This window comes from Ischnura elegans, chromosome 4 (assembly GCF_921293095.1).
Source record: "Ischnura elegans chromosome 4, ioIscEleg1.1, whole genome shotgun sequence".
Classification (NCBI taxonomy): Eukaryota; Metazoa; Arthropoda; class Insecta; order Odonata; family Coenagrionidae; genus Ischnura; species Ischnura elegans.
Window position 1 is genome coordinate 6,195,422 of NC_060249.1, and position 24,943 is coordinate 6,220,364.

At 39.0% G+C, this 24,943-nt stretch overlaps 1 protein-coding gene across 1 annotated transcript in view; it reads left to right on the forward strand.

The window, feature by feature from the left end:
• The window catches only part of LOC124157024 (alpha-soluble NSF attachment protein), a 57,882-nt gene extending 38,121 nt beyond the window's left edge, over nt 1-19,761 (forward strand). Inside the window, exons 4-5 of the mRNA XM_046531490.1 lie at nt 8,698-8,871; nt 16,285-19,761. Coding sequence (XP_046387446.1) covers nt 8,698-8,871; nt 16,285-16,434 — 324 coding nt within the window. The 3' untranslated portion in view covers nt 16,435-19,761. The remainder of the gene's footprint in view (nt 1-8,697; nt 8,872-16,284) is intronic.
• The last annotated feature ends 5,182 nt before the right edge of the window (nt 19,762-24,943 follow it).

Sequence of the window (24,943 nt, forward strand, 5' to 3'; positions counted from 1 at the left end):
TTTGACATAACGTAGACATTATCTTTCACTTACGAAAAATATAACTCGGAAAATTTGAATCACAATATAAAGTAGAGATTTATAAAGAATACTAATTAGAAATCTTGGAAAAAAAAGTTTGCGACGAAGGAAATAAGAGCGATTTTTCAATCGCGCGTCAAGGCGGAGCTACACACTGCGGAACTCTGAGGCTCGGTAACTGAGGCCGATTTTTCAAGTTTTTTAAAACATTAGCCTAGAATAATTGGTTTTTCTGCTTGAGAATGTGAAAGGGCCAAATATTACATGATTCATAGACGTAGTATGTAATCTTTATTATAGCTGTGGAAATTACTATATACTCTCCCTTGTAGTTTGGATACATATACGACTTAAATGGTCGACATATTACTTGGGGTTAATTAATTTCAATTTTCTCTATGGAGCTGTTGAAGAGACATTGGTTTTCATTCATCTCCTACTTCTGACAATAACCATCAATGATGCTCATTATATTTTCCTTCTTACATTAGACTAGACATTCATCATAGAAAATTGGAGTAGAATATATTGTAGTATGCTTTGCTGTATTGCCTGGTTCAGAAATGATCATACTAGACTCGACTCGATTCGATACTCGCTAGTAATTTTCAACTCGACTCGAGATCAAAAAGTGCTACTTGCACATCACTATTATATTCCGAAGGAGCAAATGCAGACTAAGGAGCCTGTGACAGGTATATGGTCAAGATACAGTGATGCATTTGGAAAAGTACCCAAAGTCACCATAGCAAACACTGTTGAAGCTGAAGTGGAAGCTTATTTATCAGAGATGAATGCACCACCAAATTCCTTCCCTGGGAAATACTGGAAGACTTGTATCTCCTACCCAAGGCTGAAAGTATTAGCGAAGAGGTTTCTTGCCATACTACTATCCCCTGTGTTCAGTGAAAGACATTTATTTCTGCAGGAAAAATATGTTAAGTAAAATGCAACAGGCTTTATGCTGACAGAGGGAAGATGCTTTGCTTTCTGAGGAAAAATTTAAAGTCTGTAAAAGGTGACTAAATTTGAGAGACATTATTGATAATGATAAGATATCATCAATAAAAGATAGATATTAAAGGAGATACTTTTATTTTAAATTTAAACATGAGTGCTAATATTCTAAAGTAATACCTATCATGTAACAACACTTTTCAGGTATATTCAGTTTTGAAATTTAGCTATTATATTTTAATTACATAGTGATGATATGAAAGATGCTTTTGTCAACTGACTCTTTCACAGTGTAATATTTTTTTAAGTGGTTTTCTTGTTGCCTGGAATTCAGTGATATTTTTCTTGGAGCCTATGGCATCAGAATCGATGGAATTGGTATCAGTAGAATCGGATTCGAAATCTCAGAATCGGGATCAGAATCGATAAAATTCTGGAATCGACCCATCACTAGTTTTCACATACCATTATGTATTCCCTTCACTGCAGGTGCTTGAGATGGGTGGCACTCCCCTTTCGAGATTATTTTTCGACGGTGTATTAGGGTGTCTCTTGACGTGCACCACTGGGCACTGAGGGGGTACGGAGATGAAGCGATGGGTGATAGTAAGATTTAGTCGGTCCGCTTGTAAGAACTAGGAATAGCTTTTTTGGGAGTGCCATCAGCACATAAAAAAGATTGGGAAGAGATGAGGAAAGATTTTGCTGACAAGTGTCCTTTTTGGGTCATTGGGGTAGACACTCCGGTGCCGAAATAAAAATTGATGTAGAAACAGAAATAATCAAGCCATAACTTCCTCATTACTATCTTCTGGACTCAAGCCAATAAATTATTTTTCAATATGATGTAACCGAGTTAAAAACTAATACATACATAAAAACTGGAAATAATAGTATTTGCAAGCAAACATCTCACGAGTAATCTTCATTTAGGCCACGTATCGCTGTTCTTACTACGAATATTCTGCGAAAATCTGAAAATAATGTAAATTTTTACCGCAATAATAATATTTTTTCATTTGGTGCATAATAATATCAATTCAAGTAAACCATTCAATAACATGTATTGCTAGGAATAGATTTGCAGCATCTATGCCCCTTATTACGTACCCCATTACTGAAAGCAATGACGACGTTTTCTTTCTAATTGCACGTGGGGAAGACTAATTCCATCGTGCTTGGAAATGTCTAGTTACTTCTTATTTATGTATGAGCCCTGGTCTATTGCAAGAAGGAATCACATGACATGAAAAAAATATTATATTTACCCAAAACAAATTCAATACAATCGAAATGATGACCATTTTTAAATTATATATTATATACAACTACGTACGTCATGTATGTTTTACCAATGTAGGAAATACGTCTCTCACAAATTTTATAGCAATATATTTAACCTATAATACTATTTACAATATATGATACTAAAATATATACAATTCTGGTGATGGTTTTCCGGGTTTACACCGCGTTGATACATGTTTTGCGGACGACAGTTTCGGGCGCGTTCCAGCTCCCGTCTTCGGGTCCAAACTTTGTTCTTTGGACCCGAAGACGGGAGCTGGAACGCGCCCGAAACTGTCGTCCGCAAAACATGTATCAACGCGGTGTAAACCCGGAAAACCATCACCAAATAACTAACCGCGGAAGCCTCCGTAATAATTATATACAATTCTATTCATGCCTTCTTTTGAAAGTAAGAAAAAAGCTCGGGATAGAGTAGAGGGGACCTAGCAGCCAATGTAGATATCTGCGGTCTCTTCCCTACGCCCTTGCACCGCAATAGTGCAATACTTGCACCATTAATACTTCTTTCTGCCACCTTCCTCCTGGATGAGTTCAGGGAAGTGAGATTGAGATATTGATGGTAAAAGTGGCTTGGGATAGGGAATGTAGGATGGAAGAATAAAGGATCTAATGACAGAAAGATGGAATTTGTAAAGGGAAATCTTTGCGGTGGTTTCACGATAAATGAAAAATCGTGCATAGCTTTCGGGAAGGAATTATTAGGGAATCAATGGAGGAGTGAAATGAATCTATAAGGGACGGATTTTTTTAGAGGAAATACCGTATAAGCTTGTGTAAGAGGCGCACACGTGTAAGAGGCGCACCCCTATTTTGAGGATCGAAGCTAAAAAGAAAAAACATTTTTTTTATCCTATCGTGCGGTGTTGCAGACGTATGCCTGGAATTTCGACAGTTATCGAAATGTCCTCTTTCAGTACTATTTGAAAGAGGAAATTTTGATAACTGCGGCGGCATAAGAGGGAGTAGAAAGAGTTCCGATCCTCTCTTTGCATACGCCATCGCTCTACGTTGCTTGTCCTACTCACGAACAATTTTGTTTAAAAGCTCTCGCAGGAGTATTGCAATAGAATTGCAGCCGTGGAAAATTTTAAGGCAAAACACGACAGGCAAATGGCATGAGCTTTCCCAAGAGATTGAACAACAATCGGGGCAATCTCAGCGCCGTAGGCTAATAACCACGTCGTAGATTTAAGGCCCCTTGCACACGCACCGATTTTGGACGGCCGGTAAAATATCGGCCGTCCACATTCCAATAGTGAACAATGGGAGAGCATTGGAGCTTGCACACGTACCGACCACACGCCGGCACCGGCAAAATGCCGGTTAGCTGCCGGCTATTGTCACTGTGGATCGCCGACGCCGGCTCAAAAACTTAGCAACGTATCGTTTGACCGGTAAAAATCCGGCGTGTGTGCAAGCATCGCTTCGCCGGTAAAATATCGGCCAATATTTTACCGGCCGACCAAAATCGGTGTGTGTGCAAGGGGCCTAACGGAACTACACTCGGCTCTCCATCAGCTAATGCCTCTGCCGTTTTTTTCCTTTCCGAGACTACACAGGAAAATATCAAGTTAAAGGGGAACAATGGAAACGTGTTTCATCCCTAACCCATTCCACCAACTGACCTTTTACCTCGGTCTACCAGGTTCAATTCCCCGAGTTTCTGAAGGTCAAATGCTACGTGAATCACCTTCTGAGCTCGAAGATATCTCAATATCTTTCAGCAATGGTATGACACGCACGAGGTTCTAAAAAGAATTAGACCTAACGCGACGTATATCTGACAGCATTTAAGTTTTTTGAGCTCTAATTGATTGACACAAAGATTTATAGCTAAAATAAGGCTACTAATATTCAACATAGTCCAAACAGCACAATTTCAGAAGAAACAAGCGTAGCATAAGTGCATTCAAACAAGACGAAACGGACTGGAAACTCAGGCAACGCAAACTGCGTATATCACATTGCTGTGCCTTCGCCCCTTCGCTTTAAAGGCAACGACGTCACATGCAAGATCGGACGTGTTCTTCCCTTGCTCCTTCGCTCGTAGCTTTAAATACGGAGGGGAGGGAGCCCTCTTCCCCTCGACCTCTCCTTCAGCGCTCTTCACTTATAAGCATTTCCGATTTCTTCTATCCACCATTAAGTCCAACAATGAGCACACTCGTTCGAATGTTTTCAACCGCAGGTTGTGACACCAATATTACTATATGCAGTATAAATGCCGCGGGATGCCCACTCGTGGCAATAAATTTAGCGCGCGCTCCGGAGCGAATCATCCCGCGCGATCTTTTCAATGTTCACCTCTGGGGTACCGACGTGACGGCGCGATGCTTGCAAGAAATTCAAACAGGAGCATTTTAAAAATACATCACTTAGGGAGAAACTCCCCTGCCTGCCGCTTGATTTTGACCCAGGGTTTCAGATGACTGACTCACGCTGAAAACCAAGGCCACTCAGTTCCCCTTGAACTTGCAACCGGTGAAGGGGAGGGGGGGAAGGTAAGAAGTTTGTGTAAGAGGCGCACCCCCATTTTCGGCTGCAATATCTGGGAAAAAAGGTGCGCCTCTTACACGCGCTTATACGGTACTCAGGCTCTGAATCGTTTGGGACAGTGTTCGGTGAAAAATAAAGGACTTGAAGAATGCTAAATAATCAATCACGACTCATGTATTTCTGAAAGCAAAGCAGGTCAAACAAGATATCAATGCATTATTCGGATATATAGTTTATAGGAATACTTCCCTTGTGAAATAAAAGAGGAAGGTAAAAAACCTATTCATAGGTCAATTGTTTCCAATTCCTTACCTTTTCTTTTGGAGATTATAAGAAAGTATGTCTGTATACGAAAGAGGGTGTCAGGGAAAAGAAGACGCAAAAAACACTTGGGTCCTTGGAAGGGGGTGGAGTGGTAAGAGCTAGGTTTTCTATGAAAGTGATATTTTGAGGGGTCACCGAAATACTGGTTCAGCACAAAAAACCTTGGGATGGAGAAGGACTGACGGTATAGTTAGAGGGTTCATGGAAAGAATAGGGCAAAGGGGATGGGCCAGGGATTGACATAAAGGGATCGGGCGTAGAAGGAGGCAACGGAGTATCTGACTGTGAGGGTTCATCCTCCTCTCCACCCTCCTCCTCGCTAGTTTCTAATTCGAAGTCTTCAGAGAATGCCGGATCCTGCTATCTTCCAGGAGCTCCCACTATTCCTCCTTTGTGTACATTTGCCTAGAGAAGGCAGAGAGCTAAGAAGGAAATGTTTGTGTCCTTGGGGAGGTTTCCTCCGTCGACGTTGATGGCTGCAGGTCCTGATGTGAGGTCAAAGACAGCTTGTCATTGGCAGAGGCTGATGAATAGGGAATTTCACCTCTTTCAGGCGGCATCGACTACCAACCAGCATGCAAAATTTTCCGTTTTACTCCTCGCTTCCGTACTATTTGCAATAAATACATTCCATATTTTTGTAAAAAATTCTGATAAATAACAGGATCAAAATAAACACTCTCGGTGAAATAGGCCAAAGCTGAAATGCTACTAACAGCTTTACTGATGTAAAACTATCTATAGGAAAATATTTACAATGGTGAGACTAAGAATTGAGAGCACCCATAAGCCATTGATTTCACAGTTATCGAGAAAATAACAGCATTTTTATGAAGCAACTCCTTAGAATCACTTCTTCGCCAAGCCATGGGATAATGTGCAAACAGTTATTTGCAGTTATATCAAGAATGTTTATAGGTGCATAATATACATATATCAACAATAAATGTTATAAATAAATTACACTTTTTCCATAAATGACTTTCTTCACTCTCATAATATTGCTGCTTGACGATCCCCTCACTGCTTATGAGTTGCACTGGCAAACAAAGGAAGGGTGCAAAAGTTTGAGATATGTTACATTGCATAAATAAAATGTAATGGCAGTTTCAAATGTACATTAAAGTTTAACTGATCACAATACTTCATGTATTATTTGAATAAAACTTATTAACATCAGACAATAAAGGTTCGAAAAATACTAGACTCGCAAGAAGAAAAAAGGAATGATGGAAAAAAATATTTATATTCTTGCTAAACATTATAAAAACGGAATATAAAATTAATAAACACACCTAATTAAGTTTCAGATAGTAAATACATATAATTTTTAAAATAAAACTCGAATTAAATTTGTCATGCTCACGCATTAATAGAAAGAAATAAAAATAATAGCATGCAATACAGGGGGAAAATGAATGGAAATTGGCTTACCATAAGATAAAAGAAAAAAATTTCCACCGATCCTCCCAGGTAAGTTTGCTTGAAACGGTCTTCACAAATGAGCTGCTACATCCCTGCTGAGCAACTTAGGAGTGCAAAAGGTCATAATAGAGCTGAACCGAGCTCTTACAGAGGGCTGGAACCCTTGGGGTATGCATGACATTATATCACGTCATGCCGCGCTCAAGGTGTTAAGCAACATTGTGAGTAGGACAAGCATTGCAGTGCAACGGCGTATGCGAAGAGAGGATCGGATCTCTTTCTACTCCCTTTATAGGACGCTGCATTCATGGAAGCATTGATTGAAAATTTTGGATTCAGATTGAATTTCTTCAATGAATTTGGATCCGAAATATTAGGTGAAGGGTATTTGATCCCAAGTATCCGATGTGACCATCCCTAGTAAGCATCATAAGGTTAAGACTACAAGTGAATACCTCTGATAATCATACATATCATGTAAATTTACCTTAAAAATTAAATTATTAAAATTAAATTATTAGTATTGAAAGTGGAAATTTTGATAACTGTCGAAAGTACAGGGAAACGTCTGCAACACTGTGCGATAGGATTAAAAGAAATGCCACAAAATTTTTTTTCTGCAGCTGTGATGCTCAAAATAAGGTGCATCTCTTACAAGTGTTTATACGGAAGAACCTTTCTTTTATGATTGTAATATCATGCTGAACTTGTAAAAGTTGTACAATAATTTTCTCATGGGCCACAAGGCCCACGAAATAAACGAATTTATTATTATTATATCTTTAGAACCCCATCAGAGAGAGCCATGAAACGCAGGCAAAGGGTGTGAAATGCTGAAAATGGAAATTTCTGAGCGTTGAATGCATTTTGCGGTGGACAAATTTCGTACTTCCTCCCACTTATTGTTTATTATGCATGCAGTGCGTGTGAAATGTGGTCAGTGATATTGTTGATTGTTAGAGGCAGTTTATGGGCTGCTGCACTCTGCCCTCCAGAAAGACATTCCTACATCCAAATGGCTCTCATGGAAATAGTCAAATTTAGGTTGTGTTCCAAAGTCCAACTTTCAAGTTTACTTTCTGAATTGTCAAGCATGCATGTGCTACTAGACGTAGCAATGATTGCATACCTAGTGGTGAGAATTTCTCAAGAATGATCGAATGCTTTGATATGTGAATGTCAGTGGCTGAACCCTTACAGTTGACTAACTAACCACTTATTTGGTTGTTACTTGCAGATTTTAAGCAATTTGCTTGGCTAACCAATTCATGATGTGATTGGTAGTGTATTTTGAGAACACACTACACATCACAATGTGGCACAAGCAGTAGAAATACAGTGTCTCCCAAAAAGAATGACCAGATTTTAAATAAGACCATTTATTAGGAAGAAGGGCTTAACATCAACATATTGTATACTAAATTACTCACAAAAGACAAAAGTTTATAAAAAGCCATCATAGAAGTTCAATATGTCCGTCATTGGCTGCGCGGACGACATCTAGCCGTTAGCTGAATTCATCCCAAACTGAGCGTAAGGTGTCTTCTGTCACTGAAGCTACAGCAGCTGATATTCTTGTTTTTAGTTCATTAATGCCACGAGGTAAGGGAGGAACGTAAACACACTGTTTAACATTTCCCAAAAGGAAAAAATCGAATGGTGTTATGTCAGGGGACCTAGGAGGCCAAGAGTGTAAAGGTTGGTCTCGCGATCCTGTACGTCATCTTCAGTGAGACTGGCTGCACCTTATTGTTAGACCTAATTGTTAGACCAATGGTCTAAGGGTTGCACGCTCCACATCAGCGCTCGTAGTGACATTCAGCGGATTTTTCTAAAACTCTAAACAAAGCCAATAATATTGTTTCGCTTGCCTAGTGATATTTGTTTCAATATTATTACAAGTTAAAATTGGGTCATTCTTTTTGGGACACACTGTATAAGTATCCAATTATTGGATTAATTAGTAATACCCACATCAAAATATGTCATCTCTAAATTGTCTCATTTATTTGATGCATTTGGTTTTGATCTAGTGTTTTGGTTGGAATTGGATGTTGCTAGTGTGCTGGGGTGTGAACCAACTCTTCTTGCCTCATAATTGTTGGATGTGATTCGATATGGTAATAAACACTTGACTGAAGTTACATTATCTCTCTTGCTCAGGTGGCCTCTTCATCACTGGAGAACTCATTGCTCAAGTACAGTGCACGCGAGTACTTCTTCCGTGCTGCCCTCTGCCACCTCTGCATTGATTTGGTGAATGCTCAGCAGGCAGTTCAGAGATATCAGGACCTCTATCCTGCATTTCAAGACTCCAGGGAGTGCAAGCTGTTGAAGGTAAGGGCTATTCTCTTAAGGTTCATGATTATATAATACGTATTTGTCTTCATAAGTTATTATTGGAAGTCAGCCTGTGTCATTGGTTTTAAAAATCAACCAATGTTTCTTGCACAATAATTAGCAATTTTTATTTTTCATTGCATCAGGGTGTGAGTGAGTATATACACCCATGTCTCGTATAGCGCAATTTCGATTAGCGCAATTTCGGTATAGCGCAAATTCGTTCCTCGGGAAACATTGCAATGCAGTGTAGCCTAATCAAAAATCTTAAGCGCTCTCGTGATAAAACGTGAACTTGCTCTAAGTACACACGAAATTTCTATCATTTTACGCATACAAATATTATTCCTTGCCTCAAATCTTCTTTTTTGTTTATAGATTAATCGAAATCCATTGCTGTGCAATGGCAAAAAGGATTACTCGTCATTGGGTCCAGATAGCTGGCCTACCGAAGTAATTTATCTCGTCTCCTTAACAGAATGAGTTAATTTAGATCATTAATTAAGCGTGGGGCTAGTGGAAATGAGTTTTTTTAAGCAATACTGGTTGGGACGTAATTTTTGCCGTCATAGGTTATCAGGCGATTGACTTCTAGGTAGAGGGTCTACGCTAAAGCCTTCAAGGTCATCGGTATTCACGGGGGAGAAATGGAGTGGTGGCCGAGTTGCGCATGAAGAGCACCAACATATAAGAGGGTCCCCTATAGAGTCTCAAACACAATAGCTTTGTTCCCTCCCCGCAGTCGTAGGCCCTTTGCGTCTCAAGAACACAGTTCAGCAGTAGAAGGTGATTTCGATAGAGCCATGCAGAGTAAAAACCAAGAGAAAATGGCAAAAAATAGGAATGCGGGTAGAAAAATCAAGAATTTATCAAGAAAAACCATAAACGTAGAAGAGAATTTGATGTAGGTCAATGGCTTTGAAAATGGAGAACGTCAAAGTGTTACTGCTCGGAAGTTTAAATGCACGAAGCCTTATTCTGAATAAAGACGAAGTTAAAACATCAGTGACCTCAGCCGCACCAACTTCAACCAAGCGGTCTACACATACGGAAAGTTCATAGTGAATCAGTACAAAAAGACGATAGTGGCAATCGCTCCGAGACATTTAGTGAAAGCTCCGGTTGGTTCCAGAATTTAAACGGCAAGCAGGTATTTTCAGTGCGGCGATATCAGGTGAATCTGCAAGTGTTGATAGCTCGGTCACCACAACATTTTCTGATGAACTTCAAGCTGTGATTGAAAGTGGCTCCTTTCCCCCTCAACTAGTTTTTAGTGTTGACGAGACGATATTCTATTGGAAAAGAATGCTCGTTCATTCATTTTCAGGGAAGGAAAACCTGGGAAGGCTTCAAGACATTTAAAGACTGTTTCACGTAGCCGCTAATGACTCGGAGGACTTCAAATTAAAATGATTTATCATTCATAAACTCCGCTAGCTATGAAATGGCATTCAAAGTAGCATTTTCTTGTTATTTCAATGAGCGACAAAAGGGCCTGGGTGACACACAATAGTTGTTTTTAGACTGGTCTGAAAAATCGTCAACTGCCGGCAATGCATTACGAACCCCTGAGATAGCTGATGTTAGCCCACCCGCACGACAGGATGGAATTTCAAAAGCACATAAGAATTTTTTTTAACGTGAATAAAAGTCTTTGAATGCGTGCATACTATCTTTAAAGATGTTTTAAACTATAAAAAATTATATAAATAATGTTTTCTAAGGCTAATTATGGGAATATGTATGTTATGGAGGAAATTCAATGCCCAAGACCTATGCTACCAGGAACGCATCCCTATCTTCCCAATGTTAAAGCGCTCTCGTATAACGCAAATTCGTATAGCGCAAAGACCCCAAGGAAAGCATCCCTTGCGCTTTACGAGACATGGGTGTATACAAACAAGCGAACAGTGCTTGAAAAAGTTTTAAATCTCCACAGAACTTCATCTACATAGTTTTCTTCTGATGTAATTGATTTATTGGCAATTCAAGATGTTTGTCCATTAAAGTAAGGTCAAATATTTATCCATTAAAATGTGTATATTTAGCTTCCAATTAGGCATCTTCTCCGCCAATCCATATGTCACGACCAATAGCAATGAGATCAGCACCTTTTACCACGTCTAGTGTGGTGAAGAATATGGTTTGTGGGCAAGTTGAGAATCATTGGTCTGGTTCGCCATTGCATCAAATGATAAATCTTCATGCTATGAGCCATTTCTTCAGTCTTGGGGTAACTTAAAGTCACGCCTGGCCATGCAATGCACTGCCTTTGGAAGGAGTGTATTTGAGAATATTCTTTCAATGATTTAGATTACTTTTATACAATTCAAATTTTGAATTTTAACTGTTTCTGAGTGAAGGTAATACACTTTTAGAGATTATGTAATAACGTGTAAAAATCAAAGTTCACTAAGTCGTACCATGTGAAAAAAAAACTCGATTAAATATTACTTCTTCCCATACAGCAACTCTATAAATTCTCCAGTGTCCTGAAAACATGAAATATAATTTTTTAGCTAATAAGGATAAACAAATTAATTAAAACATAAATTAAAAAATTAAAACATCCTTATAATCGGATGGTTCTTTTTCAATCAGTGCTAATACCAAATAGGTTTGTCGGTAATTCTCTGATCGCCTGATATATAATGGCATACAGTGAATAACGAATAAGTCTTTTCTGGATGCTTATTTAAGGATGGCCTTTACATGCACTATGATCTCGTTTCTCACAAGGTATTCTATTTACATTTTAAAATGTAAACATGTAAGTTCCCGAAGGCCAAGGAAGCTGAGGGTCCTTTCAGCATTCACCCTATCTTTCGGTCCTTGATAGAAATTGACCTGATGGCCACAACGCTTATCTTTGGTAGTCTCTTCCGTTTCCCCTACTTACAATGCATATTCGTCCCCCCTGGAACATTCTTGCGTTCCTATTTGCTCTCTTCGTCAGAGATCTGAAGTCACAGTTTACTATGAAATAATTTCCTTAGGTGAAATTTTCTGTGTGTTTATCCATTCATTAGATACGTGAATGACCAGTGATTTATTTTCTTTTGCACACACAGTGGAAGCCCAGTTTTGCGAGTATGGCATTTTACGAGAATCACATTTTTGCAAGTGATAGTCTTTGTACCACCAAATGGCCTATGTTATGTACATGTAAAATAAATCTGATTTAGTGAGGTCAAAAAGTTCCTTCCACTGTGTACACTCGGTTTTATGACAGATATTTCTCTAGGGCAATGCACCGCTGACCAAGCATTAACTATTATGTTTTGTATTATCTGTTTATTACTTGAGTACGCTCTGCACACGTTTAATGTTTTCAGAGCATTCTTCGGCGATCAAAAAATACAAGAACGGGAGTAAAATCACCGAAACTGGGGGAATTATTATTTTATAAAATTGAAAATCCCCCTTCTTTCTTTAAATATGTTCATACTCAATTATATTGTGCCTGTTAATGACTCTCTGCCAGTTTAACTTCGTTAAATACCATGGAAACAAAAGAAAAACTGTAATCTAAACGTTCTTTTCTATTCAGACTTCCTTCTTCCATTAACTCCTTCGCCAAATGTGTTCCAAATTTTGCTCCTTTTTTTGTCATCCCTCATCCATCTTGCACCCTCACTATCGTAATTTTCCCCCTATTCCTCCCGCCACCCCATGAAATCTACTATTCTTTGTTATTTATTAGTAAATACTGTTGAATATATTTTTTTGTTCATTATTGGTTACGTTGCTTAATATTATTATATTGTTTCTCCTGTTGTTGTGAGTCCTCTGTAATTGGCCTTGTGCTGTTTTTGGACTGGATTAAATAAATGAATAGAAACGATTATGAGACTTAGATGGGTTTATTCAACTCCTTTGGATACAACGAGTGCTTGGTTTTGCAAGGAATTTCCGAGGGATTATGAGCACAGGTAAAACCCGGCTTCTACTGTATATTTATGAACAAGTTGGTACATATAAGGAACTTACCTCTTCTCTTACCCTTTGCTTCATTATAGTGCGAGGTTATTTTTGGTTGTCCATTCTGCATTCTGAATGATGCATTGTGGAAAGAAGTACATATTTACCTATAAAAATCAAAGCACCTGTTAAGTATTCAAGCAGCAACCAAAACAAAGAGCTAAAATTCCATTTCTGAGTGCATAGCAAAATAGTTGTTACCATGAAAATAGTATGTATACCGTCAGTCAACATAAAAACATAAGAGCTTTCTCATGATGCACTTAGTTTTGAAATTGAATGTGTGGTCTTTGAGATACAGTAAAACTTCGATTTTACGCACTTTGATTTTACATCAAGTCTCGTTTTTACGCAGCGACATTCAATTCCGGCCGGAAAGCATAGGGAAATGCAATGGTGAAACTTCGATTTTACATCTTTTCTTGATTTTACGCAGTTTTTCGATTTAACGCAGCATAATCCCTGCCCCAAAGAGGCCGCTAATCTTGATTTTACGCAGTTGTCTTTCGACTTGTTTTGAAAATCTCAACGAGCAATATGAAGTTAGGTTATTTATTCGTCTCAATGAGTTGCAAAAATGAATATAGGAACGGATGAAATGACATCGTGCTGTTGAGCGTGAAACTAAAAATATCGCGAATCTAATTATTGCTTCCCCCTGTGCCCTCTCAGTAATATTTCAGGCTCCTATACGAACACGAATGTCGCTCTTAGATCAAATTCGCAGCATGTATTGTCTCATTCCGCAGGCTAACCTCACAATTGCGGTACAAATGGAGGCGAGGGAAAGGTGCTTGCACGGTGCACTTATCAGAACTGACTCAACTTGTATCTCATTGTCGGTGGGTTTAGATTAAGCACAGTTGGCACTTGAATAGCTATTAGCTTAACTCCACTAGGTGGCAAGCGTTTATTTTTAACGGAGTTTATGCCCTCGGAGAATAACTCCTGTCCTCAATCGTCATGTTATCATTGAAGTCTAATTCAAGACGTGAGTGATAAGGCAGTCCCTTTATACTAAAAAATGGCTTAGCACCATTAAATCGAAATACAAAAAGTGTCCGGTGTTGTTATCAGATATGGCATTAGCCAGGTTGTAATGATAGGCTCCAAAGGGACCAGGACTTAACCTCCCATCTGCTGAACAGAGTGGTGCACTGGAAGTGCCCTCCACATTACACTCAAGTAGGGATAGGGCCATCTCTGATAAGTTTCTGCTACTGCCAGGACTTGAACCCAGGCCCACAGGGTGTAAACCCTTTGTGATATATGTATTAGCGAAATTTTGCTCCCTGTTAATGGGGTTAATTTGGATGACTATCCTCAGATACCTCATTTCTTCAATCTCCAATCTTTGTCTGCAGGTGGTTAAAGGGATATCCTGAAAACTGCTTTTAATGAGAATATTTATTAAAATCAGCTTCTCTGCGAGCATTTAGTACATATCACCATTCCAAAATTTCTCGTGGGTAAAAGAAGTAATCTTAGTGCCAGAAATGCTAGCAATTCAACCGTGTTGTTCAACCATGGGAAACATTGTTCAGGAATGCAACGTTGTTTCTCTAAAGATAACACGTCATCTGTGGTGTTGCTTGTGAATAATTAAGATTATTAGGCTTCATTTTTTTTGCCTCCAAATGAGTAATTGAATCGGGGAAACATATATCTGACGCAATTGAAGAGGATTTCATGCTCGTTTACCATAAAACCTCACATATGAGACTTTTTCTGGTTCCGGATCTGGCTTAAAACTGTACAAAAGTGTATGTCTAAGCCTTCTAAAAATAAGGAGCAAGTGTTATCCTGAAAACTATACTCCTCCTCAATACCAACCCTTGATTTTACACACTTTGATTTTACTCAGTGCTCATATTTCGGTCCCTGCAATTGCGTAAAATCAAAGTTTTACTATATTGGTTTTCAACCTTGGTTGACCAAATTTTGCAACAGATGATAGGGGTCATTGCTGCCATAATGATTTCATTGCTATGGACACTACGTTGATTATTAACAAGTGAGATCGTTGTCCTATGTCATCAAGTGAACTAGAAATCAAGCAACTTGATTTGGAACATGCCTCTTACTGTTGAAGTTCTCGACCAAGGGCTTGGAAGTAAGGACGGCATGCATTGAATGAGAATGGCTTGAGGCTTAGCAGTGGTAGGTGGTCTAGAACAAGCAGTTGAACATGTGAACTGCATTTGTACTATGTCTTCTTGGGTCTCAATCATCCCATTGCGTGTGTTGTCGTCACATAGCCACAGGGTGCTTGATTGGCTGTTGGGCATGGAGTGCCTACGCTCGCTTCCTTCATACTTCTGTTCAACATATGGTTCATTATCCCAAATGGCTGAAGCAGTATATTCCGTCCCTCGGAACGAATAGGCTAGAGGCTGGCAGTCAATTCCAGCAAAGAGGGACCACCCATCGCACTATGAATACAAGCAGGTGCAATTGTCAGTCAGTCACTATCTCATTCCCTAAATGGCCAGAATGGCATTGGATGAATTGGCATACTTAAGACCTGAAATTACAATTTATGGAAAGAATTTGGTAGATAGAAGGGAAAGTTAAGTAGTGATGAAAACTGTATTTTCACCATTCAGCCAAAACATTGCTATTTTTTAACTTATAATTTCATTGTGGGAATATGATACCTGTGGCTCAAAAAGTGTTTTTACCACATCTCTGATTTTTTAAGAATGTCATGTGTGAATGGCCTCTAGCAAATGCAGTAGAATTTTGTAATTTTTGTATTAGAACCAAAACTTATTCCTTAAAAAAGGCTCTGCTCTATTTTCTATTGAAAGACTTTCAGGAAAGTGTTGTTTACACCTGGTATTAATGTTATTGATAAATATTAGAATTAAATGTACAAAATATTTGCTTTTCATTGGTGATGAGTCCTGTGTGGAGGTTTAATTCCTGGCAAGCATAGACTTGACAGCAACCTAGCAGTGTCTCTTCATCCTCAGGCTAGCTACCTTTGGTGCACTTCTCCTGGGTAGAAATTTAATGTACCAGGCAATGGAAGAAAAATACTAGGATGTTGTTTTTTTTCGTCCGAGAGGAGTAGGGTTGTAAGAGAGGTCTAAATTGATTGTGGTCTGATTTGCAGGACTGCCTTCTCTCAGTGCGATTGTTTGGTAATTTTCAAAATTGTTGGTTGCAATAGAGGCTGAAAAATAAAGCAACTGCCTTGACCCACTAGGAGATATGTTGATGACGTCTCAAACTCACGTGGACTTAGCCTGTGCTTCTCAGCTACTGCTTTACACATGGACCTCCCTCATGGTTTGAACTGAAGTGGGCAGCAGCTTTGCTATTCACTTGCATCAGCCATTTTAAATTGTGATGTCAAGTCTTTCCCATTGCATTGCTCATTATTTGAAGGAAATGTGTTGAGTAAGTGATCTTTGTTTTGTTCAGGTGCTGATGGATCATATGGAGGAAGAGGACGTCGAGGCGTTCACGGAAGCGGTGAAGGAGTATGATTCCATCTCGCGGCTGGACCAGTGGTACACCACGATGCTGTTGCGCATCAAGAAGCAAATCAATGACAACTCTGATCTGCGCTGAGCATGCATGGAGGACGCAATGGGATGGGGAGGGTGAGGTGGGGGAGGGAGGGAGTGTTGTATGTAGCAGCTGGTGGCGGCGGCATCATTCCAAGGACACAGTTAATCTAGCAGGACACACACTAGTTCTGTATTGAAGGGTGTGATTAAGAGATATCCTTTGTTTTCCAATATATATTAATTATATAAATACACTCACACACACACACACACACACTCTCTTTAGAAGATTTTATTCTGCAGAAGTTCTTTTGTGTGGTAGCTGCTGTATTCTGCCATGTTGAAGCCTTTTGTGGCTCTTTCTTGTTTTTAAAATTCTCTAGAGAATGCAATGCAAGTAATTTGAGTCCCTCAGAATGCATTTTAAAGGTTAGGTAGCATACATTGGCTGAAGCACTATCCCCCTATCTCTGCCTTGTGATCCTCCTCTGATGTAGTGGTCCTCAAAAGTACCCCCACTGTTATAAGCAAACCTCACCTCTCATTGTCCCAATGGTAATTTACATTTTTGTATAGCTAGCAATACTTCTAGTGAGTTTTCATCTTAAATTTCATGGTGTGGATCTTGTTATGAACTTAAGGACTCTTCCTTGTTTTGATGTATAGTTGATCATTGCGATTAAGAGTTTCCAAGGAGATAGGGGAGTGGAGGGGAGACTCCATTGCCTTGGAAGCTACCAAATGATCACTTTTGTCCATTATTATGGCACACTTTAATTGATTTCACTCTCTTTTCTTGGTTACCACGTATTGTTATATTGTATTTGAAGTGTCACAATTGGGGAGAGTACTGCTGAGAAGGAGTTTGTTATCTTGTAAATAATTATCTATGTGTACATATGCAAGAAATTACTGCTTATAAATATATATATATATATATATGCATATAGTGTGTGCACGTGTGAGTGAATGAGAGGTTGCGTGCTTGTGTGTGGTTTGGGCAGGAGTGAGTTGGGCTGCTTGCCCAGGTGCAACTGCCAAATGGAGTCAGTCTTAAGGTTCTCATTGGGATGGAGGTGGAGACTGAAATAGTGAGGCATGACCTGTTGCCAATTTCAGCGAGAATTCCTTTTCTCTTGGACGTCATTTTCGTTTTATTGTTCCAAGTGTTAAATTATTCTGCTTTCCTTGCTATCCAGCAGGATTGAGCTTTCAAATTTTTGGAATGTTTTTTTATTCAACCTGTATACCTCAAGTGACTACATGTAGTTATTGGTGGAATTCCTTGACAATATCCATTATTGCCTCATATGTTTTGTTACTATGTTTGTATTCATCTAAGAGTTGGTATAATGAAAACTACTTGAATCTAATTTATCTCTTAATTGAAGAAATTGTTGTTAATCATATTACCGGAGAGAAAGCTTATGTTAAATCTCTTTAGCTATACTCAAAGCCGTGAAGATCAGGTTATCGTCTTTAATATTTGTTCTTCATTTTTTGGTGAATCTTATATATAAGAACAAAAGTTAGAAGTCTATCCTGGAATGACATGAATGTGTCTGTGTCTGATTTGAAATGAAAAGGGATCCCGCTGAGTGTATACAATATAGGAAATGTCAAAAGGCCTGAAATCGGACAGTCAGGAGGGAACCAGTATATTGGGAAAATATATAGTAGAACTACAGTGAGGAACTGATGCCATAGAGTGTATGGAATTAGTATGAAACAGTTGTGAGGAGCTGATGTGGGAAGTGAAGGAGAAGGCAAGGGTTGAGTAGCATTGTGAAGAGACCAGCAAAAGTGGTGGGGAGCATGTTGGAATGGTTCAGAGGACAAGCAGCAAATAGGTAATAGGCAATAGGAGAGCACTCTGTTTTGCTGTATGGAATGTAAGGTGCAAACATGTATTGCCATGAAGGGCAAGAAGAACTGTTTGGATTTGGTCCTCATAACTAAAAGCCACGTTCCATATCTGAAACACTTCCACCTGTGTTCCATACCTCAGAACTTCTGACTTTGCAGTCACATACATCATGTATGCATACATACACCTTGGCTCCGTTTCACATGTGACTTCTTTGGTTGGGCACTGCAGATTGGGCCGTTTTATTGATTAGGGTTGTCATTTGGTTACTGTATTGTGTGTGTGAGTGAAATACTGTCATCTGATATTGTGTAGGGTATTTCTTTGTGATTGTGGAGAGTAATTTGAGGAGAGTTATTTTGTCTGAGCAAATGTTTCCGAGGTCACTCGTGTTTGCATAGGTGCCCACTCTTCGTCATTTGTCGCTGCTGCTCCGACGAATGGGAGCAGCTCCTCTTCCATTTGTCTTTTTCTCTCCTCATGCTCAGTGCCAACATGTAGTCCTCCCGGCATTTATCTCTCTTCATTTATCTCTTTTCATTTATTTATAGTAGAGAAAAATGTTTGCATTAAAACGTCTTCATCTCTCACGTGTGCTGCTCTAGCTTATATGTGTGTTCCCCTCAATCAGAAGTGTGAATGATGCGTTGTTTTCCTCCACCACCCTTTCGAATTCTTGTGTGCCCGTGCGCACAAGTCGACGCCTTAGTACCACCTCTTCCTCTGCAAGATGGCGTGTTTTCTCTCTGCAAATTTTCACTGTTACTGTCTAATTTTTATTCATTTGATTTACTGTAGTACCGTGACCAATGTGTTCCATTACAAAAAGTCATCTGGATATGACCGCCTGTTGGATTTTTTTTATCATTTTAGTTCCACATTATTTTCATTTAAATTTTAATAATGCTTGCGCAAAGAGCCAGCTTTTAACCACCTAAAGTAATAAGTAGGGGAAGTAATGAGCAAGATCTCATATTCAGCAAATGAGTTGTCAAAAAATAATTATAATAAACATATACATATATACATATATATACATCTATATTCTTACTTAAGGTCAAAAGTTAACTGGTCATTGGTGTGTATTCATTTCTTTGTTGTTAATGTGCGTTATCATTGATTTCAATGGCTGTGTCTGGAAGAATGTAGTAGTGATCTTCTATTGTGATATGTTCCAAGATAGTGCTAGTTTCTAATCAGATATTGCCTAAGTGTGTGGGTGTATATGCAGTTTGCAAATACATAACTATCTTATCACAAAACAATGATATACCTTGTAGCAATGTTAATATTTGTACGGCATATAATTTCAGAGAGTGAGAGTAGGGCTTAAATATGTAATAATGCGTGCTGGTTGACCATTGGGCAGTGTTGCTTGTCTTCTTTGTTGCTCTTCATTGATTTTATTCCCATTTGTACTGAAATTTGAACCCCATGTTTTGTATGGCTTAGTTCTACTCTAATTATAAATCTCTTATCTGTAATTATAGATGTTCGACCGAATAAAATGTAATTTAAGTACTAATGTTTTATCATCTCTCACTTAACCCATTAGTGCATAGCATCCGATATATCGAATATGCACATTTTTTTTATGGGCTCCAGTTGACTTGCGTTACATTTTAATACTACATATATTAAGTTCAAATGGATGTCTGTCTTTACCGCCCCTATTAATATTTTAGTTGACTCATTTAATTTATTGACTTAAGAAGTATTTATGTGAGACATTGAAAGAATTTTCAGTCGCCTGCACGGGGTAAGTGAATTATTTTCTATTGTAGTATTTTGCTCAATATGTTAATAACTTTTATCTCATTTTTTAGTCAAAAGGTTGATCCTTTTGTTTTCTCAACTATCAAAGTTTTTCGTACTACATATTTTGACTCTGTAATCAACACTGAAAACTGACTGTCTGACATATCGCACTATTATTTAAACTATTTAGGTATTGTAAACATCTAAAAATTGCAGAAATAAGTTAAAATGAGTGTTATAACGCAGAATAATTACTTTCTAAATGAATATTTGACAAAAATACCTTTATGCAATAATGGTTTAATCATATCCCACAACCACAGTATGTTTCTTTTGCTAAAACATACATGGTTTTACTACCATTTTCAGGCAGATTTTTGAATTTTGTTTGCTTTAACATTCTGAAGAAGGCTATTTACACAAATTTTCACTCCTGTTGGAATGGAACTCTAATGAATTGATGCCCATTTAGAATATATGTATATAATAATTGGACTGTGTGTTCGAAGTGTTGAAATGTTTACTGTGGATTGGTTCTGCTTCTTTCTATTATATTTTCAAATAGTGTATTAGAAAAGATAATTATGTATTATTATCTCATTACTCACTTATCTTGTATCATTGCCCCTCCTGATGACTGATTTACAGATTATGTTTGTCTTATTATTATCACTCAGGCTCTGATATAACCAAATAAATTTAATTATTTTATGAAATGTATTGGGCCCAATGTGCAAATAATGATATGTATTTCAAATTAATCACCATTAATAGCTGAAACACTGGCTGACAAACGATGAAATATCTAACTTTAGCGTTAGTGGCTACAATCTTATTCCCTCCTGCTGCTGTCAAAGAATGAAGTGTGGTGGCGTGTGTCGGTTTATAGTAAACCTCACATACGTCTAAAATGCTCATAATTCAATAAATCTGTAGAATCTGTGTTTGAGTGTGCAGTGTCCATCCTAGCAGTGAATTCACGAAAATGCATTATATTTGTGATAAACAGTACACGCCCAATTATCCGGGCTAATGATGGGAGAGGCGGCACGAATAATTGAAAAACACGGATAATCCAACCTTTGCTTATATTTCTTGTGATTTTCATAATTTATGTAAATCAAACAATTTATCATTGCTTACGCACATTGTCTATTATTATTATAGATTGCTTTCCGGAATCGGTAAGGGCTTTGTCCTCCCGACCGCGATCTTTTTCGCGGTGATAACGTGGTTGTACTCGTATTCCTACTGCTACATTTAATACGTGGTTTCCGAAAACCACGCACCCGTGCCTGCGAGGTCACGGGTTCAGAAAAGTGGTTTGCACGAATGCTTCAAAACCACTGCGCGACGTCGGGAATTACACTGACAGGCACCATGCCGACTTTCGCACAAGTTATATCGCCGGGATATAACTGCTGCGGGACGCGGATCCGTAATCACTGAACCCGATCCCGCACTTGGAAAAGAGGAGCACCGAACTTCCGTGAAGGCCACGGGCGCACAATGACGCCATCGCGATTAAGTAGCGGTTGTAGAAGACCAGGAGGAAATGCATTGCATATTTCATAATAGCATACAGTTACATTTCCCCTAAAGTAAGTAAGCTAAGGGAAGAGGCTGATCTCTGTCTTTAACATCAGTTCATAGCTAAGAAAAGTGCAATACATGTGTACTGGGACGCGGCCTAAGCTTCCAAAATGGTCTTTAAAACGCTACGCTAGGCTGATTTTTCGCGGTTTTTATTTTGGTCTCAAGTTCCCAGCTGTTATGGCTGTTTACCGAGAGTTACTTGGCTACTAGTGGTTTCAGTCGATTAAAATTCTCGTTGTGTTCATGGCGTATGTACGGCTTGCTTAAGTGGGGGATGGAACATGGGAGGGGATAAGTGGTATTTAAAAAAAAAACATTCGTTGCACAACCAGGCTTGATTGCGCCGGGAATGTTTTACACGTTGCCATGCAACCAGGGGCGGATCCAGGATTTTTTTCTGGGAGGGGCACAAGCAAGGCCGTATCCAGGATTTTGTTCTGGGTGGGGCACAAGGATACCTCCTGATACAAAACGAACGCAATGATAATGGGACCGAATTAAAAATCTTGCATATTTTTGAGGGTCTGGGGGGGGCACGTGCCCCCGTGCCCCCCCCTGGATCCGCCTATGCATGCAACGGCTTTCGCTCACCTGCCCGAAAATGAAAACATTAGAAGTGATGAATCGTATATCTAATATATTTTACTCTTCTTTGAAAATTGCGTCCTCCTCGCCTTGGTTGCAGGAAAATATTGTTTTGCATACCAGCGAATAACAGAAAACGCATCTGCTAGCTCCGCTCATATCCAGGTGATGGCGATGAAATGAATAAGCAATTAGCAAATTTACGGTCACGGTAGAATTGACCTCGATCGGCGATCTCCCCAATCTAGGCGAGGGTGGCTGGGTTTCATGAGTGACGATGACCCATCGGATGGGGTTCGTTATGTTTAAACTTATTTATCGATGAATGAACAAATTATTGAATTTCTAAGTCATTTTATGTATCTACTTTTAAAAAGGGTATGATGTTAATTTAGAGTGAACATTTGCATAAAAGTCTGCGTATACTGAAGTTTTTATTTCATACATTGAGGCTTACATAAGCCTCAAAAATCACGAATTTGCACCCATTTTTGTACAAATTTTGTGAAAATTCCCCTCCGGACCCCACCCCACTGATTGGCATGATACCCTCCGCTATCCCATTATGTCTTTCCAACTGGACCCCTCAAGTATTTTAAGCCCGGGCCTGAGCGCGATGCGACTGAAATAGAGTTATGACGGAGTTGTATCCAATCAATCACATCACGTGCTGTTTTAAAATAAAATTTACCGTGCAATCACAGTCAGTAAAGGAATGAAATTTTTGGCAAACCTTTAAATTTTTACCACAGGGTAATTACTGTATGCTATGTTCCGTATGATTGAACTAAAAATTTAATTTTTTTTGTACGAACCATTGCAAAGAGTGGCTAAGCCGAGAGGAGAAGAACACCTTCCTTCTACGCAATGCAAGACAATCGGTCGTAATGAAAACGAGGAATCGACGTTCAACTACTCGTGTGAATATAGTCGAAGGTACAGTGGCGGATAAAACTAACGTGAAACTAATTGGCGTGTAATTACGGCTGGCATACGGAAGACGTCCGTCTTCCAAAATTTTGACTCCTAATATAAACAGGAGTTTTCAAACTTCACAAATAAATTTTAATCATATGCGTCGCGGTAGGGCGTGACTGACTCCACTACGAATTGTTCCTCACATTTTTCGAACAATATTTTCATTTACGTCTCACCTAAAATGGAGTTCAATTTCGTCGGGATATTTGTGAACACAACGGACGTTTTGGCCATTGACACTGCTTCAGAGCACAATCGTTCCGGTGGTGTCGTGGGTAAAGTATCATGCTACGGAATAGAAGTTTAATGGATCAAATCTTGGTGACGGGTTATTGAGCGATGCATACCCAATGTGGACATTTTTTCTGATCTGTGAAACTTCGCAAAACGTCGCAAGAGGTCCTCCGGACGATGTCGCATGACTGTTTAGTTCTTAAAAACCTCTTTATTTGCAGAAATTTTACCTTGTATTGCCATCGGGGGAGTGGAATTTGGAGTGTATTTTGACCACCCCTTCCGCGTCGTCCAGCCCCACTTTTAGAGTCCTCCTAACCGGGGGCGCAGCTAGTAATTAAGGCTAGAGGGGGGGGGGGCTTCAGGGGGAACTAATACTGGGGGGCATGGGGGTAAAGTATACCCACCAGGGTAAGCGGGAGGTGCGGGGGCCCTCCCCCAGAAAAAAATTAAGATAAATGGTTCAAAATGGTGAGTTTTACGGCCTTCTGACGGATATTTTATGAATCCTAACACTATTCTATAAGTAATACTAATCCAGCTAAGTAAAATAGATATAACATAAACATTTCTGTGAGCTCTGGGGGGGGGGGGGGGGTTTAACCCCCAAACGCCCCCCCCCTCGCTGCGCCACTGCTCCTAACCAGTGCGGGCGCATGTGCGATGTCGTATCACGGCCTACGCCTCGTCCAGCATTTTAAGGGAAACATTTGTAAGACTCAATCCTCTGCTTTTACTGAGTTCTACTGAACTTGGAGGTATTTTCCTTGGAAATGGAGGAGACAATTCAAAAGAATGCAATGAAAACTACTCCTCCCCCTTCTACTCCAACCTCTCTCCCCCCATAAACCATCAGGTATAGATCCCTACTATAGAAGTCTTTGTTATTCCCATTGAAAAAGTGACCCTTTAACAAAATAAAAATCCCAATTTTTATTTTGATAAAGGGTCATTCTAAGCATCAAGACAATAGATACTGATGACTTAAGAGAAGGTTGACATTGTATTTTTAAGTTAACATTTTTAGTATTAATGACTCTATCTCCGTTAACACATTCATTCAGTGGTTTTATGAATGTGTTAACGGCTAATTTCTTTGCGGATAATTACTGCCAAATCTCATTTGAGTAAACTTCCTACTCTTAGATTCGAAAATACTCAATATCTAACCTGATAAATTCGTATTTTAAATCTTTTTGAAAACCGTAGAGTATGAGAAATGATTGTAATTAAATCGATTAATACTTTATTCTAACTTCTAGTACTTGGTAACGACAAAAATGTGGGAAGTTACGTGATTAAAATCACCAACGGTCTCCCTCCATTAAGTGTGCGAAACACAATTAGCTCCGAGGAACAGGTTGAAATGAATTGGTACAAGAACTTTTCACCTTAAATTATTTGACGACTATTAATAATTAAACATTTATCGCCGAATGGATATCATCCATTTCCTCAATATTTTAATGAGTTTTGAGTGATCGTACCGAACGATTGCTATTTGGAAATCTTATGGCCTAACTTTCTGATTTCACCACTAGCAACGAAAGAA